Below are 15,455 nucleotides of genomic sequence, written 5' to 3' on the forward strand. Positions count from 1 at the left end.
TACTTGCTTTCACATCCAAGCTTGGTCAATAGGACTGAGTAATTGTGGGAAATATGCAATTAATTTTAAAGAGACCCAACAACACCCTAGGAAAACAGTATAAAATGTGTACTATCTGTGTTAGATATTTAATCTTTCTCTGAGGTGTTTTTTTTTAATTTGGAGAATTACTTTATTTACATATCTCATTGCTTTTGAGTGGCACATATGTATTTATAGCTGTCATGTCAGTAGTGTTTCTGCTTTGAATAAGTAGACTCAATTTCTGTTTCTTTAGGTCTGGAAATTAGGCTGGTCACCGAAGCCTGCAGGTGACTTTGGCACAGTTTTTCCTGAAATCCCGGTAGAATTTCTTCAGGAAAAAGAAATCTTTAAGGAGTTCATCTATCGCATTAATACACTTGGTATGTAAAAATTATAAATGAATATAGTTGGCTGTTACTGGGCATTTACCTGTGTTGTGAAGCTACTGAATAACAGAATCTGGTACCGTTTGTTTACTTTTGTTGTTTATGTGGAAGAGAAATAATATTTCAGAGCAGCTTAGTAATTGTGCTGCAATAATTCTTACATTGTGCTCAGTGCAGAGCAAAAAATCAGAAATTATAAAGCCAAACCCTGTTTCAACTCGGGAAGATGATTTCAGCGTGCTCTTTTACAGAATGGCCACTTGTTTTCTGGAGGGTACACTTGACAGTATGGTTGAGAATATTGCTTCCCCTCCTTTTCTGTATTCATGCATATTATATAAACAGAATTTGGTGCCACTCAGTATTTTAAATGAGATGCTGTTACTTGAAAGCTGCTCGATATGTCAAGGTTTAATGAATGAGAACCATAAGGCTTAAGAGTTCAGTTCTTTGCAGCAGATGAGACTATAAAGGATAATGCATCAATTTTTTTGTATATGCTTATGGATTTTTTTTTGTTGTTGTTAATGATTGTTTTGGGTTTTTTGCTTGATTGGTTGGTGTTTTGCCCCCTTCCCCAGTCCATGGGTTGACTCATTTGGGGTGAGCGCTGATTTCTGTTTGATCACTGTAATGCCCAAGATGACATTCTATTTTTGTTTCTTTAAATAGCATTAGTATAAACTGCAGGGTATTCAGGAATTCTTTGCAGTCTTCTGTAGGTAGAAATCTGTTTGGAAAAACTAAATGAGAAGTGCTTGAATTTTAATGGTCCAGTCTTTTAGGCAGTTCAGTCATCTTGCTTTTAGGGCATGAAGATTTCTTGGATTGTTATGGGATTCTCCACAACTTTCTTTCCTGTGAGAATTAGCCCATATTCTGGATTATTTTGTGTTGTAAGAATCTGATAGTTCTCAGTGCTTTAAAAGTTGGACAAAATATTGAAAGTGTGTAAGAAACAACCCAACAGGACCACTTTAATAATGTGCCAAATCCATCTATAAGGGTCATCACTTCCTAAAATACAACAGAATCATAGTATAGTTAGGTTTGGAAAGGACCTTAAGATCATCCAGGTCCACCTCCCCCTGCCGTGGGCAGGGACACCTCACAATAAACAGTGTCACCCAAGGCTCTGTCCCACCTGGCCTTGAACACTGCCAGGGATGGAGCATTCACAACTTCCCTGGGCAACCCATTCTAGTGCCTCACCACCCTTACAGTAAAGAACTTCTTCCTTATATCCAATCTAAACTTCCCCTGTGAAAGTTTTAACCCATTACCCCTTGTCCTATCACTACAGTCCCTAATGAAGAGTCCCTCCCCAGCATCCCTATAGGCCCCCTTCAGATACTGGAAGGCTGCTCTGAGGTCTCCATGCAGCCTTCTCTTCTCCAGGCTGAACAGCCCCAACTTCCTCAGCCTGTCTTCATACGGGAGGTGCTCCAGTCCCCCGATCATCCTCATGGTCTCCTCTGGACTTGTTCCAACAGTTCCATGTCCTTTTTATGTTGTTAGTTTAAACTGTAGCGATTACAAAAAAATGCATAATCCAATAGAAAATGGTGTGAAACTAAATCTGTGGAAATTATGTGCCAATTTTTTAATGCTGTTCTATGCTTGTGTTTGTATTAAGACATAAATGGCTATCTCTGAGTGTTTCCATAGGATGGATTAGCCGTACTCAGTTTGAAGAGACTTGGGCTACTTTGCTTGGTGTGCTTGTAACTCAGCCTATAGTAATGGACCAAGAGGAGAACCAACAGGAGGTAATGTCATTCACTAATTTTTTTTAAATTAAATTTTACTTAAAGTAAGAAAAATGTTTCTATTAATAAACCTGCACAGTAGAAAAGTAGTGACCAAAACCAAGGAATTATTTCTGGTTTATATTTTCTTGTCTTCATATCCCTGTGATTTCAGACGCATGCATCTTCTGGGTTAAAGCTTTTGCAAGTGTGTAACCAATGTAGAGAAATACTAGTCGAGCTGTTTCAACTTTATATTAGTACATCACTCAACATGCACACAGTTCAAAGTTTGCTTTATTAGATGTTTGACTTTAGGTACAATAGGAACTCCTCTGAAAAGTTTCCAGTTTAGATCTGGTCTTATTTGATTCAGTGTTTCAACAAGGAGTTAATGCGTTGATGCAAAGAAAGAGACTAAACACTTTGAAGGAACAGAATGGATATCTTGAGGTTTTAATGCTTTTTGCAAACATAATGGCTGATGAGATGAGAGGATATCTTGCTGCTACAGTTAAAGTGCTTTATGTGCATTGCTTAAGTCAGAGTTCTGGATGGAAAGAAGTCTAGGTATCAGGCTTGTTAATGATAATGTAATGGAAGGTGGCAAACTGATATTCAGAGCTTTTGGGATTCTATTTACAGTTCAAATTACAGCAGCTTCATTTTACAGGAAGATACAGAGAGGACCCAAATCAATGTTCTTGCAGTACAAGCCATAACTTCCTTGGTGCTGAGTGCAATGACAATACCTGTTGCAGGCAATCCAGCAGTTAGCTGTTTGGAACAGCAGCCCCGCAACAAAGCTTTAAAAGCTCTGGACACAAGGTATTTTTTACTTGTTCTAAAATGCATAAAAACTATACTTGCGATTAACACATAATTATAATTGCTTAATTTAGCTGTATCAAAAACATGTATAGACTGTATTTTCTAAGTAAGAATGTATACAGATAGATCTGTTTACATAGAATTTAAATGGACTTAGCATCACAAACCTGTTGAGCTGAAAGACAGTATCTGAAAAAGACAGTATCTTGTACAGTGTGCAGAATGTATTTCTCAACATTTCTCAGTTTTAGCATTCCTGATAATGAATATAAGCATAGGCACAACATTGTCGGGTAAACTAGTTAGACTTGCACAAAAAATGGTTAAGGGAAAATCTGCTTAAATTGTTTTCTGTTGGGCTTTCAGGTTTGGGAGGAAGCTAAGTGTTATCAGGGGGATTGTTGAACAAGAAATCCAAGCAATGGTATCTAAGAGAGATAATATTGCTACACATCACTTATACCAAGCTTGGGACCCTGTTCCATCACTTTCTCCTGCTACTACAGGTAAGAGTGGTGGGGGTGGGAGGGAGGAGTGAATTCTCTGTGTGTAAAAGGTAGAGACAATACTCTTAGGAGTTAATTTGAAATTCAGTTTGCAGGAGATGAAACCATTTTCACATCTACTTTTCTGTGCATATTTTAAAAGAGTTGTCTTCTGTTTTGTTATAGGTGCTCTTATCAGCCATGAAAAACTCTTACTGCAGATCAATACTGAACGAGAAATAGGAGATATGGATTATAAACTGGGACAGGTTTGTTAAAACCTTAACTTTGAACTTGACTCTTCTTACATTTCTACCAGTTTGTAAAAATTAGAAGGTATTGCTTAACCTCAGATATAACCTAACAGCTCTTAGGGATGCAGAGTAGGTTATAGCTGGCTGAGAGGAATTGCCCAGTTTTCCCACCTCTCATAGAATTTTTGCTTGTGTGTCTGAAGCCTACCTGTGAGTCAGCTATTGAGTTGTACTTCTCAGCCTTGGGTGTTCGAGTGTAGCTTCTACTAGCTATTAGATTGTAATCTGCTACTGAATGCTTGCAGTAGTCCTTAGGAAATGGAAATCACTGGACTTAAAATAAGCAATGTTATTTTAAATCCAGTGGGGAGATGCAAGTTTCACTGGATGTTGCTAGTTGGAAAAGTAGCACTACGTACAGTGAATTAAAAAAATAGTCCTTATCTAGTTATTGTCTCCTTGAAAAATTAGTCTTGCATAAAGTTACACATTAGTTTTAAATGTAGTATTTGTTTTGGTATTTGAATAGTATGTATTAGTGAAAAAATCGCCCACACTTTATATACTAAACTTGGGTGACTTTTTTTGAGGAATCTTTTGCATAGGGAAGACCAAACAAACATTTGTCTGTCTCTAGGTGTCTGTGTGTTCTCTTGAGATTCAAAGCGGCTTGAACGTTCAGTATCTGCAGGTTTACAGACCTGGTGTGTTACTTACAAAATCTGTAATCTCTGTAACAATATTAGGCATTAGACGTCCTGCTTGAAAATAAATAAATGTGTGTATATTTTTGCTGAACATGAAAAAGAATTCTATGTAAGGATGAATTTCTGTCTTAAAAAGAAGTCTTAAGCTTTGTACAATAAGTAGCTTTAGAGGGAAAAGTAATACCTGCATTGAAACATAAGAAGCACTGATCTTGTTCTGGAATCTTCACATAGATCATTTATGAAATGCCATCAGCAGGTCTTACTGTTCTGAAACATTAGTTTTATTTATAGATAACTTGAAGAACCACCAAGAAGTTTTCTTCTTTGTAGATAATTGTTTATCTAGCCTGAGTCAAAAGATTTGACATCTTAGACCTGTCTGGTTTCAGAAGAAAGGTTATATTGCAATATATGCTGAGTTATGGTTTGAGAAGAGTTAGGAATGTGTTTTCTATTGAACTGCAGTCACTGCAATTCTTAATTGTTTTCTTGCTTAATATGAGTAGTTAAATATTATTCTTTGCTTTAGATCTTAGATCTGGTATGTTGGTGTAGGATGATGCATATACATTGCTAGTGCATGCTTACAGGTTAGCCGATGCTGCTTTCAGCATCACCTGTATTGCTGAGCTAAGTGCATGGTGCTGCTGGTTTTGCTGTGCCACAGTTTAAACTGAGTTAAACTGAAGCATTGATAAAGATATAAATAAAAAAATAAGTGATGTGCAGTTCATGTAAATGTTCTGAGTCTGTGTTGCCTCTCATTTAAATATTTGGCTTCTAAGATATTTTTTTTCTAATCTGTGAGAGTGTTTTGCTTCTTTTCTGTTTTTTATTCTTGTTTGTTTTGTTTTGTGTTGCAAGGTCTCTATACACTCCATATGGTTAGGAAATAATATCACTCCTTTGAGAGAAGAAGAGTGGGGTGAGGATGAAGAAGATGAGAATGACATACCTGCTCCTTCCTCACCACCAACTTCTCCTATTAACACCAGGTGTGTTATTTTTTTCTTCTCTCTCCTTTGACTTATCAATAAGCTTTTATCTCTTTATGTTCACTTCAAGAAAGTGGGTTTATAAATCAGATAAATAACTGTATAAATTGACAAATAACTGTACTATTTCAAATCAAGTATTTTACCAGTGCTTAAGAATAGCCATTTTAACATTTGCTTACTGTGCCTTGCAGGAAACACCGGGCTGGTGTTGATATACATTCTTGTTCTCAGTTCTTGCTTGAACTGTATAGTCAGTGGATATTGCCATCAAACCCTAGCAAGAGAACGCCTGTCATCTTGATTAGCGAAGTAGTGCGATCAGTAAGTCTAAACTACTATTCAGAGTCACAATTGAGTACTTGTTACCAAATATTCAGAGCTAAGCAGCATTTGTAAAGGTTGTTTTGATATATGGGAAAGACTGATTTTTCTTGTCAGTGCTACTATATGGGCAGTACACATATAACTTGAGCAGCTTCATCAATGTAACATTATACTGATTTAAACCTATGTAAGTATTCTAGATTGCATATTCTGCTACTAGATTGCAGACATTGCTACTTGATAGTTGGTATTTTACTTGACTAATTGCTGAAAGTAGGTTTCAGGATTTTGCTTATCCTGTCTCTTCGTCAGAAAATGAAGATGGGGCAACAGTGTATCAGAGAATTAAGTTAATTAACTGTAGAAGCAAAACTAAAGAACGCAGGTGTGGAATGTGTCTTGACAGCCATTATTCACTATCATAAAAGAGCTAAAATGAAACTGTCCTTGCAAGAGGGTGTTTTGGGGTGGTTTGGTATATTGTAAATGGTAATGCACGTTAATTTTCCAGAATTACTTACCCTAGTGGATTTGGTTTTGTTAACCTTTTGGAAAATAAAGACCTTTTGGAGGTAATTGTTACCTGAGATAGATGGTGGAATTAGTTCTGTGCAACAGTAGTTACTCCAGACGCTTGAGTTAATGTTTACACATTTTTCATAGATTAATCAATTTCCTGACAATTATAACAGAAGGGAAAGACAACTTTTGGCTATCTGCTAATGGGCTTTTTTTGTGTTTGATTTTAATTTGTGTACAGCTTCTGGCAGTATCAGACTTATTTACAGAGAGGAATCAGTTTGAGATGATGTATACGACCTTGACAGAATTGCGAAAGGTGCATCCATCAGAAGATGAGATTCTTGTACAGTATTTGATACCAGCCACTTGTAAAGCTGCTGCTGTTCTTGGAATGGTAAGAAATTCTCATGGAAGTTGATTGCAAACGCTTGAGTGTCTAGGTTAGCTCATCTTTAGCTTCTGTTGCAAAATCTGATGTACTTGGTAAGAGTGGTTAGTGTCCAAGAAAATCCTTTAGCTGATCTGCATAGCTATAAGAAGTAATAGGATGCGTGTTCTGGGCTTTCAGAGGTTGCAGACAAGATCTCTAGTTGTCCCATATCCAAACAGCAGGGTTGTTTGGTTGGGTTTTTTGATGTTTGAACTTAATTTAATGTGCTTTTTGGTTAATCTTACTCAGTTGAGCGTTACCTTTGCCTTAGACTTGTTTGTTACATTTCGGGCCAGGAATGAGGGCTGTGGGGGAAAGAAAAAACAGCTGTGGCTGGATTTATGTTACTGTTAATCTCATGAGAAAGCTGTAAGGTCTCCCCTGAGCCTACTTTTCTTCAGGTTAAACAACTCCAGTTCCCCCAGACACTCCTCATCACACTTGTGCTACAGACCCTTCACCAGTGCCGTTGCCCTTCTCTGGAGCCGCTCCAGCACCTCAATGTCTCTCTTGTAGTGAGTGGCTCAGAACTGAACAGAGGATTCAAGGTGCAGCCCCACCAGTGCCCAGTACAGGGGGATGATCACTGCCCTGCCCTGCTGGCAACACCATTGCTGATACAGGCCAGGATGCTGTCGGCCTTCTTGGCTGCCTGGCACAAGCTGCTCATGTTCAGCAGCCATCAGTCAGCACCTCCAGGTCCTTTTCTGCTGAGCAGCTTTCCAGCCACTCTTCCCTAAGCCTGTAGCACTGCATGGAGTTGTTGTGGCCCAAATGCCGGACCCAGAACTTTACCTTATTGAACCTCATACAATGGGACTCAGACCATTGATCAAACCTGTCCAGATCCCTCTGTATAGCCTTCCTACCCTAAACCAGATCTATACTCCTGCCCCATCTGATTTTGTCTGCAAAATTTACTGATGGTGCACTCGATCCCCTCATCCAGGTTATGGGAGTGGTGGAGAGAAAGATGTGTAGGTCTGGGTGCCAGTGGTCTTGGAGAACAACTAAAGGAAAACTGTATTTTGTGTTTAGAGGATGGCGTTCTTTTGGACACAGACTATAGGCATCTACTGGTCAGTTTCAGACAGAAGCATCCTTTGTGGTTAACTGAAAGACCTGATTATATTGTGACATTTGATTAAAAGTACTTTTAAGCCAAGCTCTGGTTCATGCCATGTTTTCTGCTCTTTAATTTGTTATAAGCATTTCTAAATGAGACAAGCCACCAGTGTTGAATTTTAATGAATACACTCATTGGTTGTATTAGGATAAAGCTGTGGCTGAACCAGTAAGTCGACTGCTGGAATCAACCCTAAGAAGCACCCATATGCCAAGTCGGATTGGAGCTCTGCATGGAATTCTTTATATCCTCGAATGTGACTTGCTTGATGAGACAGCAAAGCAACTCATCCCGATTATTAGCGAGTATCTGCTTTCCAACTTGAGAGGAGTAGCACAGTAAGACTCTTCCCCCTTTCCCTGCCTGTCCCCAACTGTTGCATGCTTATGTGTGAACAAAAGGGCTCTTTATGGTTTCTGGTTGTCACTACACTTGAGAACAGGCTGTTGTATCAAGCAGTTTTTGGCACTTTCATTGAAAATATCAGCCAATTTTATGTTTGATTTATAGAAGTGAAAAGATATTTAAGGGTGAGAAAACTGAGACTTTTTTTCTCTTTGGATTGTGTTCCTTTTACCTTATTTTCTTGTCAAAAAGCATACTCTTGGAATAAGACTTGCAGGAGCAGTTATGAAGCTTATTCCTCCTAAACAAATCAGACAGTGATAGCATATAACTATATTGCTGAAAAATCTCCTGTATTGCACTGGATTTCCATGTAGCCAGTGCTCCCTTATGGCATCTTGGTTCTACTTTGTGGGATTTTAAAAACTGCATAGATTTCATGTGAAAAAATACTTAGTGTTTCTAATAATTGCTTATATTGTCTCTATTTATGATCTAGACAACTTTGATGTAAGTGACCAATTATGTTTTTGCTTACTTACAGTTGTGTGAATATCCATAACCAACAGCACATCTTGGTAATGTGTGCAGCTGCTTTCTATTTGATTGAGAATTACCCACTTGATGTAGGGCCTGAATTCTCTGCAGGAATTATACAGGTATTGTGTGATGCCTCCAGTTGCAGGTCGTCACTAACTTGGGATCACCACATAGCTATCTTTTAACACTTAATTATGTGGTGTTAGGTATGCTTTTGGGTTTTGGTTTGTCAGGTTTTTCTTAACATCTGATGCAGTCCTACACTAGCTGCAGTGATATAGTGCTAGAAGATGACCTAAATAGACCTCAAAACCAGGGAGTTGGCCTTTTCCTTTATTTCAGATGTGTGGAGTCATGGTGTCTGGAAGTGATGAATTAACACCATCCATTATTTATCACTGTGTCCTGAGAGGATTAGAGCGACTCCTTCTTTCAGAGCAACTTTCTAGGCTGGATAGCGAATCACTAGTTAAACTGAGTGTTGACAGAGTGAATGTGCAGAGCCCCCACAGAGCGATGGCTGCACTTGGATTAATGCTGACTTGCATGTACACAGGTATTTGCTTTTCTTATACTGTTCATGTGCTGAGTGACTAACTTACTAACAGTGCTCATTTTCTGCATTTATTTTTATTACCAAGGATAAAAATGTCTTATTTTAGCATTTACAATAAACTTGTAACAAATTATTTTGGTTTAGGAAAGGAAAAAATCAGCCCCAGTCGTGCCACAGATGCAAATCCTGCTGCTCCTGACAGTGAGTCTGTGATCGTAGCTATGGAACGAGTATCTGTCCTTTTTGATAGGTAAGAAGATAAAACGTGTAATAGGGCACCGGGAGAAAAATGATTGTTTGCATCGTGTGGTCACTTCTCTATTTGACAGTTCTAATATTTAATTAATTATGTTTGTCTGCTTACCACTGCTTAAAATTGATACTTCTTTCTGGTATACGGAGTATATATAACACTGATGGAATTGCTGAAGGCAGCACAAATGTACAGGAATGTAAATGGAAAACAGACATGTCCTAACTGATACTGTGTGTTGCACAAACCATAATAGTTTATAAATGTATTTCCAGCTCCCTTCAGGTCAAACTCTTAAGTGCTTTTCAGGATGTCTTCTGCATAATCAAAGATACAAATCGGGTTTATGGGAAATAATCTTTCAAACCACCCTAAGAGTTTAAAATCTTCTTCCCCTTCCCCCACCCAAGTGTTGCCCTTTCCAGTGCTGCTAAGTAATTGCAGAGCAAGGGTACAGTAAAACTTCTGTATTCACATGGAACTCATTAAATGGAAACATTTCAAACCTCTTGTTTTGATCTGACAATCTCAAGCTGCCTTAAGTAAGCATAGCATGTTACATTTTGCATCGTAGTTTGTGGGATAATGGTTTACATTTTTTAAAGTGTTCAGTGGTTTTTCCGTAAAGCTGGATGAGGATTTAACTTCACCCCTTGGTGAGAACAGAACTAGAGCAGTGCTTGAGTGCTTCTGAAACTATCACTCCTAAGAGTTAGCAAAACAAATGTGAATACTACAAGCGGAAGATAACTTTTGCAGGGAATAATCAGACAGTTGCTCTTGACATGTGAACAGATGCAGCCTTTATTAAGAAGATTTTCCAGTCAGTGTTACTTAAGTAAAGTTGTCTTTGAGTATCTTTTCCCCTCCTTACAGTGCAGTGCAACCTGCTTTTCGTGTTTGATACGTTGGTTATCCTGGTCTTGAATAAAAAATGCAAAGATTTATGATTGGAAATGAGTGTTCTGCTTATAAATGGTCTTTTCTCTGATAATTAGGAGTAGTGATCTCCCTGTCTTTTTTTGATATGTTTTTCAGCATTCCTACTGTTAAATCTTGTCTCTGATGCTTCAGAAAATGCTGAATATTTTAGAAAAGGAGAGGGTGGGAGGGTGTGACACGATACCTGTAACTACCTCTGATAGCTTTGACAGACCTCCTTGGGTAGACTGTAAGATTACACGAAGGTTTGAATTCCTCAGTGTTGAAGACTTTTTCACCGATCTACAGTTACAAGTAAAATGTTCTTTCTGTTGCCAGTTAAATTGGAAAAGAATGAGTTTTTCTGGAATTCATTCACAAAATATGTTCTTTTTTTTTTGTTGTTATTTTCAGGATCAGGAAGGGATTTCCGTTTGAAGCTAGAGTGGTGGCTCGGATCCTTCCACAGTTCCTTGATGACTTTTTCCCACCACAAGATGTAATGAATAAAGTTATTGGGGAATTTTTATCAAATCAGCAGCCTTACCCTCAATTCATGGCAACAGTAGTTTATAAGGTAGTTTTTTTTTATATATATATATATATATATATATATATTTCTCCTTAAATGTTTCAGAAGATTTCTATATAACTGAGAGTTCAATTGGAGCAGTAAATACCAGTTTTGTTATATCTAAGAAACCAGTTGCATTGATTGAGCTTTGTCCTCCAGGCAACATGGAAGGCTCGAATCTCTGTGTCACCTGGAAGACAAAGTGTTCAGTGCAATACAGTTAAATCACTGAGCATGGGAAGATAGAGATAAAATTAATAGCTATGATCCTGGTGCTCAGACTCTTTAAAACCTAAGGAGCCAGCCCAGGTCTCCTGGCCTTGTGAACTCTACAGTCAAGCCCCTGTGGACTCAGTTGGGCTTCTAGGTGTTTTGTTTTTCAGCACTTACTGGACTCATGCATCACTTGAGAGTGCCTGCGCACACCACATTGGATCTGTAAAAATGGAGATGCCAGATAAGTCTTGCATTTCTGTATGTTTACTTCTGTTTGGCACAGATGGCATGAGTCCAGTTGCATCCTGGCTGACTCTTTTGCTGATATCTTCATCTAGGCATTGTGTTCATTCTTTAGGCTCAGAGCGGACTCCAGGAATCCAGTTTATGAACCTCAGAGCTTTGTAGCTGGAGAGAACCCTTATAAGAGAAACTAAACTCTTCACTATGTCCATCTACTGTGTCTTTATTCCTGTGTAAAATATTTTTGCAGGTATTCCAGACACTACATAGCACTGGGCAGTCCTCAATGGTCCGTGACTGGGTGATGCTGTCTCTCTCTAATTTCACACAAAGAACACCTGTGGCAATGGCAATGTGGAGTCTTTCCTGTTTTTTTGTCAGTGCTTCCACCAGTCAATGGATTTCAGCAATGTATCCTAAAAAGACTGTAAATGTGTGCCATTTCTGGGCTAATACCGTTATTCTGTAAAGCACATTGATAGACTCGAAGGATAGCAGTACAAGTTTGACACACAAAGGCAGATTTACTGCGCTTTGTAGTGGTGTATAACGCTGTGCTCTTGGTGCCTCACATTTGAGGGGGAATATCACTTTGTGCCGTTGGTGCCTCAGGTTCGAGAGGGTGGAAGAGAAGCTGTAAACAGACTATGAGAATGAAGTTACCTAAAATTGTTTCAAGATCTTTTCCTTGTGGCTATGTAAGATGATTGGAAAAGTCCTTGCTTTGAAGTAAGCTTTGCAGTGACCTTTAAAAGCTTTGTTCTATATTCCCACTGCAAGATAAAATATATTAAAGAAAAAAAGAACAAAAACCAAACTCAAATTAAGATTATTCCCTACATGCAAAATAGTTTGCAGGTATCCCCTGGGAGGTGCACTGCAGTAATAGCGAGCTTTGGCAATGGAATGACATCAGCCAAGTAGGTTGGAACAGCCAAAAGACATAGGTGGTATCAGTGCTGGGCTTATTTAAAACCAGACAAAACCCCAAACAAGCAGAAAAGTAACTTGCATGTCATGACCAGGCAAAAAAAGCGGCCATATGTCATATCCGAAACTTCCTAATGACCATCTCAGCAGTGCTCTTTGACTGTCAGCAGTTGTGACTGTGGTGCTAACACACTATGCTCCAGTGGATAAAGAAAACTATTGCTAGATTAAAATGAATTTCTGGTGACAAGAAATTGCATGAAATTAATGAAGTAATGGGATTTCTGTAGTAGCTGTTTAATTGCTGTGTGACAGTATTTTGCACTTCAGTATTGTTTGTGAATTCAAAAATACGTCATTTTCTTGGCGAGTGTGTAAACTACCTTACGAAAAGGTAACAACTTCTGTCATATTATATGACCTTAACTTACATTTCAGTCTTCCACATATTATCAGCAGAATGGGAAAATCAGAGCAAGTAGATGTTAACATCTTCTGTTTGGTGGCCATAGACTTCTACCGACATCAGATAGACGAAGAATTGGATCGGAGAGCCTTTCAGTCGGTGTTTGAGGTGGTTGCATCTCCAGGAACCCCATATCATCGCTTACTAACTTGTTTGCAGAATGTCCACAAGGTCACAGCATGTTGAACACCCTGATGTGTAATGGAACTGCATGTCTACTGTTGGATCTGATGTGAATTACAGGGAATGCAAGATCAAGAAAGTATCTGGGGTTGCATTTGTGATAAACATGAACCTGTCAGTTTTACTTCCAGAATGCATGGACAAGTGCTCTGCAGCACTGGAAATCACCTGAAAAGTCTAGTATAGTTCTTGCTATTGTTGACACCAGGGACCTGTGAGTGGAAAGAAATATGTCAATGTTTTTCAAGAGTTGTTTGGGATTACCCTGAGACACACTTACTGGCTGTAAAATACAAGCAAGTACTACATGCAAGGTAACTGGTATTACTCTTCCTCCTAATGTTCAGCTGAAGCCACTGTGGTGCAGCCGGTAAGAAACTGACACCAAGACTGTTATTGCAAGCTGCAGTCATTAGAAAACTTCATAGTTTTACGTACCTGTATATACTGTTGTGTAGTACAGAATAGAAATTGTTTCCTAATGTCTCTCCCAAACAAGGAAAAGAGAAAACAGCTTTCATGATTTACACTTCCAGCATGTAATTCCTCTCTCGGGACTTTCTGATATCCTGTGGTGTATGTGTTGGTGATATCAGATATAGTGCACATACGTGACCACACTTCTTGCTTTTTTCTTCTCAGGATTTGAAAGTTGAGTACAGTATATCAGTCAAAGAAATTTTAACTTAAATATTTCTATATCATGTACAGTATGTAAAATTGTAAGATGTGTGGTGCATGAGCTGTGCTGTAATTTGAGATGAACAGAAGCCATGCTACTGAATGTCTTGACATCTATATTGTCCTCATTATTTTTTTTCATTGTGCTTGAATTTGTGTTCCTTTTGGAAGTCCATCTTAATGTACAGATTCCATCTTGTTTTGCATCTCACTTTTTCTTAAAAGTGCTTTAAAACTGGAATATGTTGATTAATTTGTCTTGAGAGACTGTAGTAAGGAGGCATTCTTGTGATCCGCTTTCTGGTAGCTTCTTTTGAATTCCTTTATTTTGAGACATAATGGTAAGAGAAGAGGACTAGTTACTCTGGATCAGCCTTTTGTATACTTAAGAAACTGCTCTTATGTACTGCACAGCATTTTAAGAGACAAAATGGTGCAAGCTCCCCAGTAGTCAGTAACCATTTGACCCTTCCTGACTGAGGCCATGGAGTCACCTGGATCCAGACCACTTCCACATAAACACGTATGTGCTAGCAGTTAAGAATCAGAAGGCTGCTGTGTCTACTTTGGGACTGGCTAAGGTGTTAGATTACACAACCTCTTTTATTACCTGTTGTATACACAATGCTTTAGACATAAACACAGTACAAATAGTCATGAATTCAGGACACTACACAGGGCCAGATTTAGCTTTTACTCACCACCCAGGGAACCCCATTGATTCCTAAGCATTCTATGGGGAAATCTAGCACAGGATTTGTCTTTAGTTGTATTTGTTATGACTTTTTAATTATAGATAAATGATACCTTGGTTCTCAGTCACATCCTCTATTTAACCTCTTCATTTTCTTTTCACACCTTTTGGTGACACTTGGAAAAATTGAGATAGTGTTGTCAGGAGGAGCATGTACTGTATGTATTTCTGTATATAATGTATATGTTGAAATTATACACATGTGACAACATTTAATGTATACAGATGTGTATATTTGTATTTATTAAACCCATGTATTTAAACTATAATTCCAATCTAGACCAAAAATTGTTGCTTCTGCCCATAAATTAATTACAGAGGAATTGTCTGCTGGTATCACTTCCTTTTAGATCCTGACAGAGGAAGCTGATATCTTGGGCAGTAGAAACAACTGTAGAAGTTGCTATATTTAGCTCTCTACAGATCTTACTATCTAGAGCAATTATTTCTGCCCGTAGTTGGGTTACTTTTCTTTCTTGGTCCACAGCACTGTGGTGATTTTTAAAAGAAACTGAACAAGGGTTCAGAAAAAGTTTAATAAAATAGATACTGTTTGAAAGCTTTTTGAGTTATATTGGAAGTTATCTTAATTCTGATAAGAGACTAATTCCAGGCAGTGAGATATAATGCCCTCTGTTTTCGTTAAGGGTAGTATAGATCACTCTTCCCTTTTGTAACCACCGATAATCGTTTTGTACGGTAAACCCACACACCAGTCAGTTTTTGTATGATATATAGTTTAAGTGAAGATATTTTTGTAAGCTATTTTCCAAAATTTAAAATAGATTTTAATATATTTTTTAAGCATCGTTAGTCATATCCTCACCATATAACAATATATGTTGTGTTACAAACTGTTAAATTCTCCATCATTTTAAGCTCCTCATGATTAACACAGGATAGCTGGTTACTTTACCTTGGGATAACGGGAGCTAGACCCTTCATAAAACTTTCC

General features: G+C 38.1%; 1 protein-coding gene across 2 annotated transcripts in view; it reads left to right on the top strand.

The window, feature by feature from the left end:
* The window catches only part of HTT (huntingtin), an 81,217-nt gene extending 66,158 nt beyond the window's left edge, over positions 1–15,059 (top strand). For both annotated transcript variants that reach the window (XM_057426811.1, XM_057426812.1), the window contains 15 exons: positions 278–404; positions 2,079–2,179; positions 2,832–2,986; positions 3,356–3,495; positions 3,661–3,743; positions 5,303–5,433; positions 5,628–5,757; positions 6,521–6,676; positions 7,986–8,176; positions 8,728–8,842; positions 9,066–9,279; positions 9,424–9,529; positions 10,868–11,030; positions 11,737–11,897; positions 12,855–15,059. In XM_057426811.1, the coding sequence (XP_057282794.1) occupies positions 278–404; positions 2,079–2,179; positions 2,832–2,986; positions 3,356–3,495; positions 3,661–3,743; positions 5,303–5,433; positions 5,628–5,757; positions 6,521–6,676; positions 7,986–8,176; positions 8,728–8,842; positions 9,066–9,279; positions 9,424–9,529; positions 10,868–11,030; positions 11,737–11,897; positions 12,855–13,068 (2,187 nt within the window). In that variant the 3' untranslated portion in view covers positions 13,069–15,059. The remainder of the gene's footprint in view (positions 1–277; positions 405–2,078; positions 2,180–2,831; positions 2,987–3,355; positions 3,496–3,660; positions 3,744–5,302; positions 5,434–5,627; positions 5,758–6,520; positions 6,677–7,985; positions 8,177–8,727; positions 8,843–9,065; positions 9,280–9,423; positions 9,530–10,867; positions 11,031–11,736; positions 11,898–12,854) is intronic.
* Positions 15,060–15,455: the final 396 nt, after the last annotated feature.

Source organism: Pezoporus wallicus, unplaced genomic scaffold (assembly GCF_028554395.1).
Source record: "Pezoporus wallicus isolate ANWC-B61680 ecotype Strahan unplaced genomic scaffold, APGP_CSIRO_Pwel_v1 scaffold_13239, whole genome shotgun sequence".
Classification (NCBI taxonomy): domain Eukaryota; kingdom Metazoa; phylum Chordata; class Aves; order Psittaciformes; family Psittacidae; genus Pezoporus; species Pezoporus wallicus.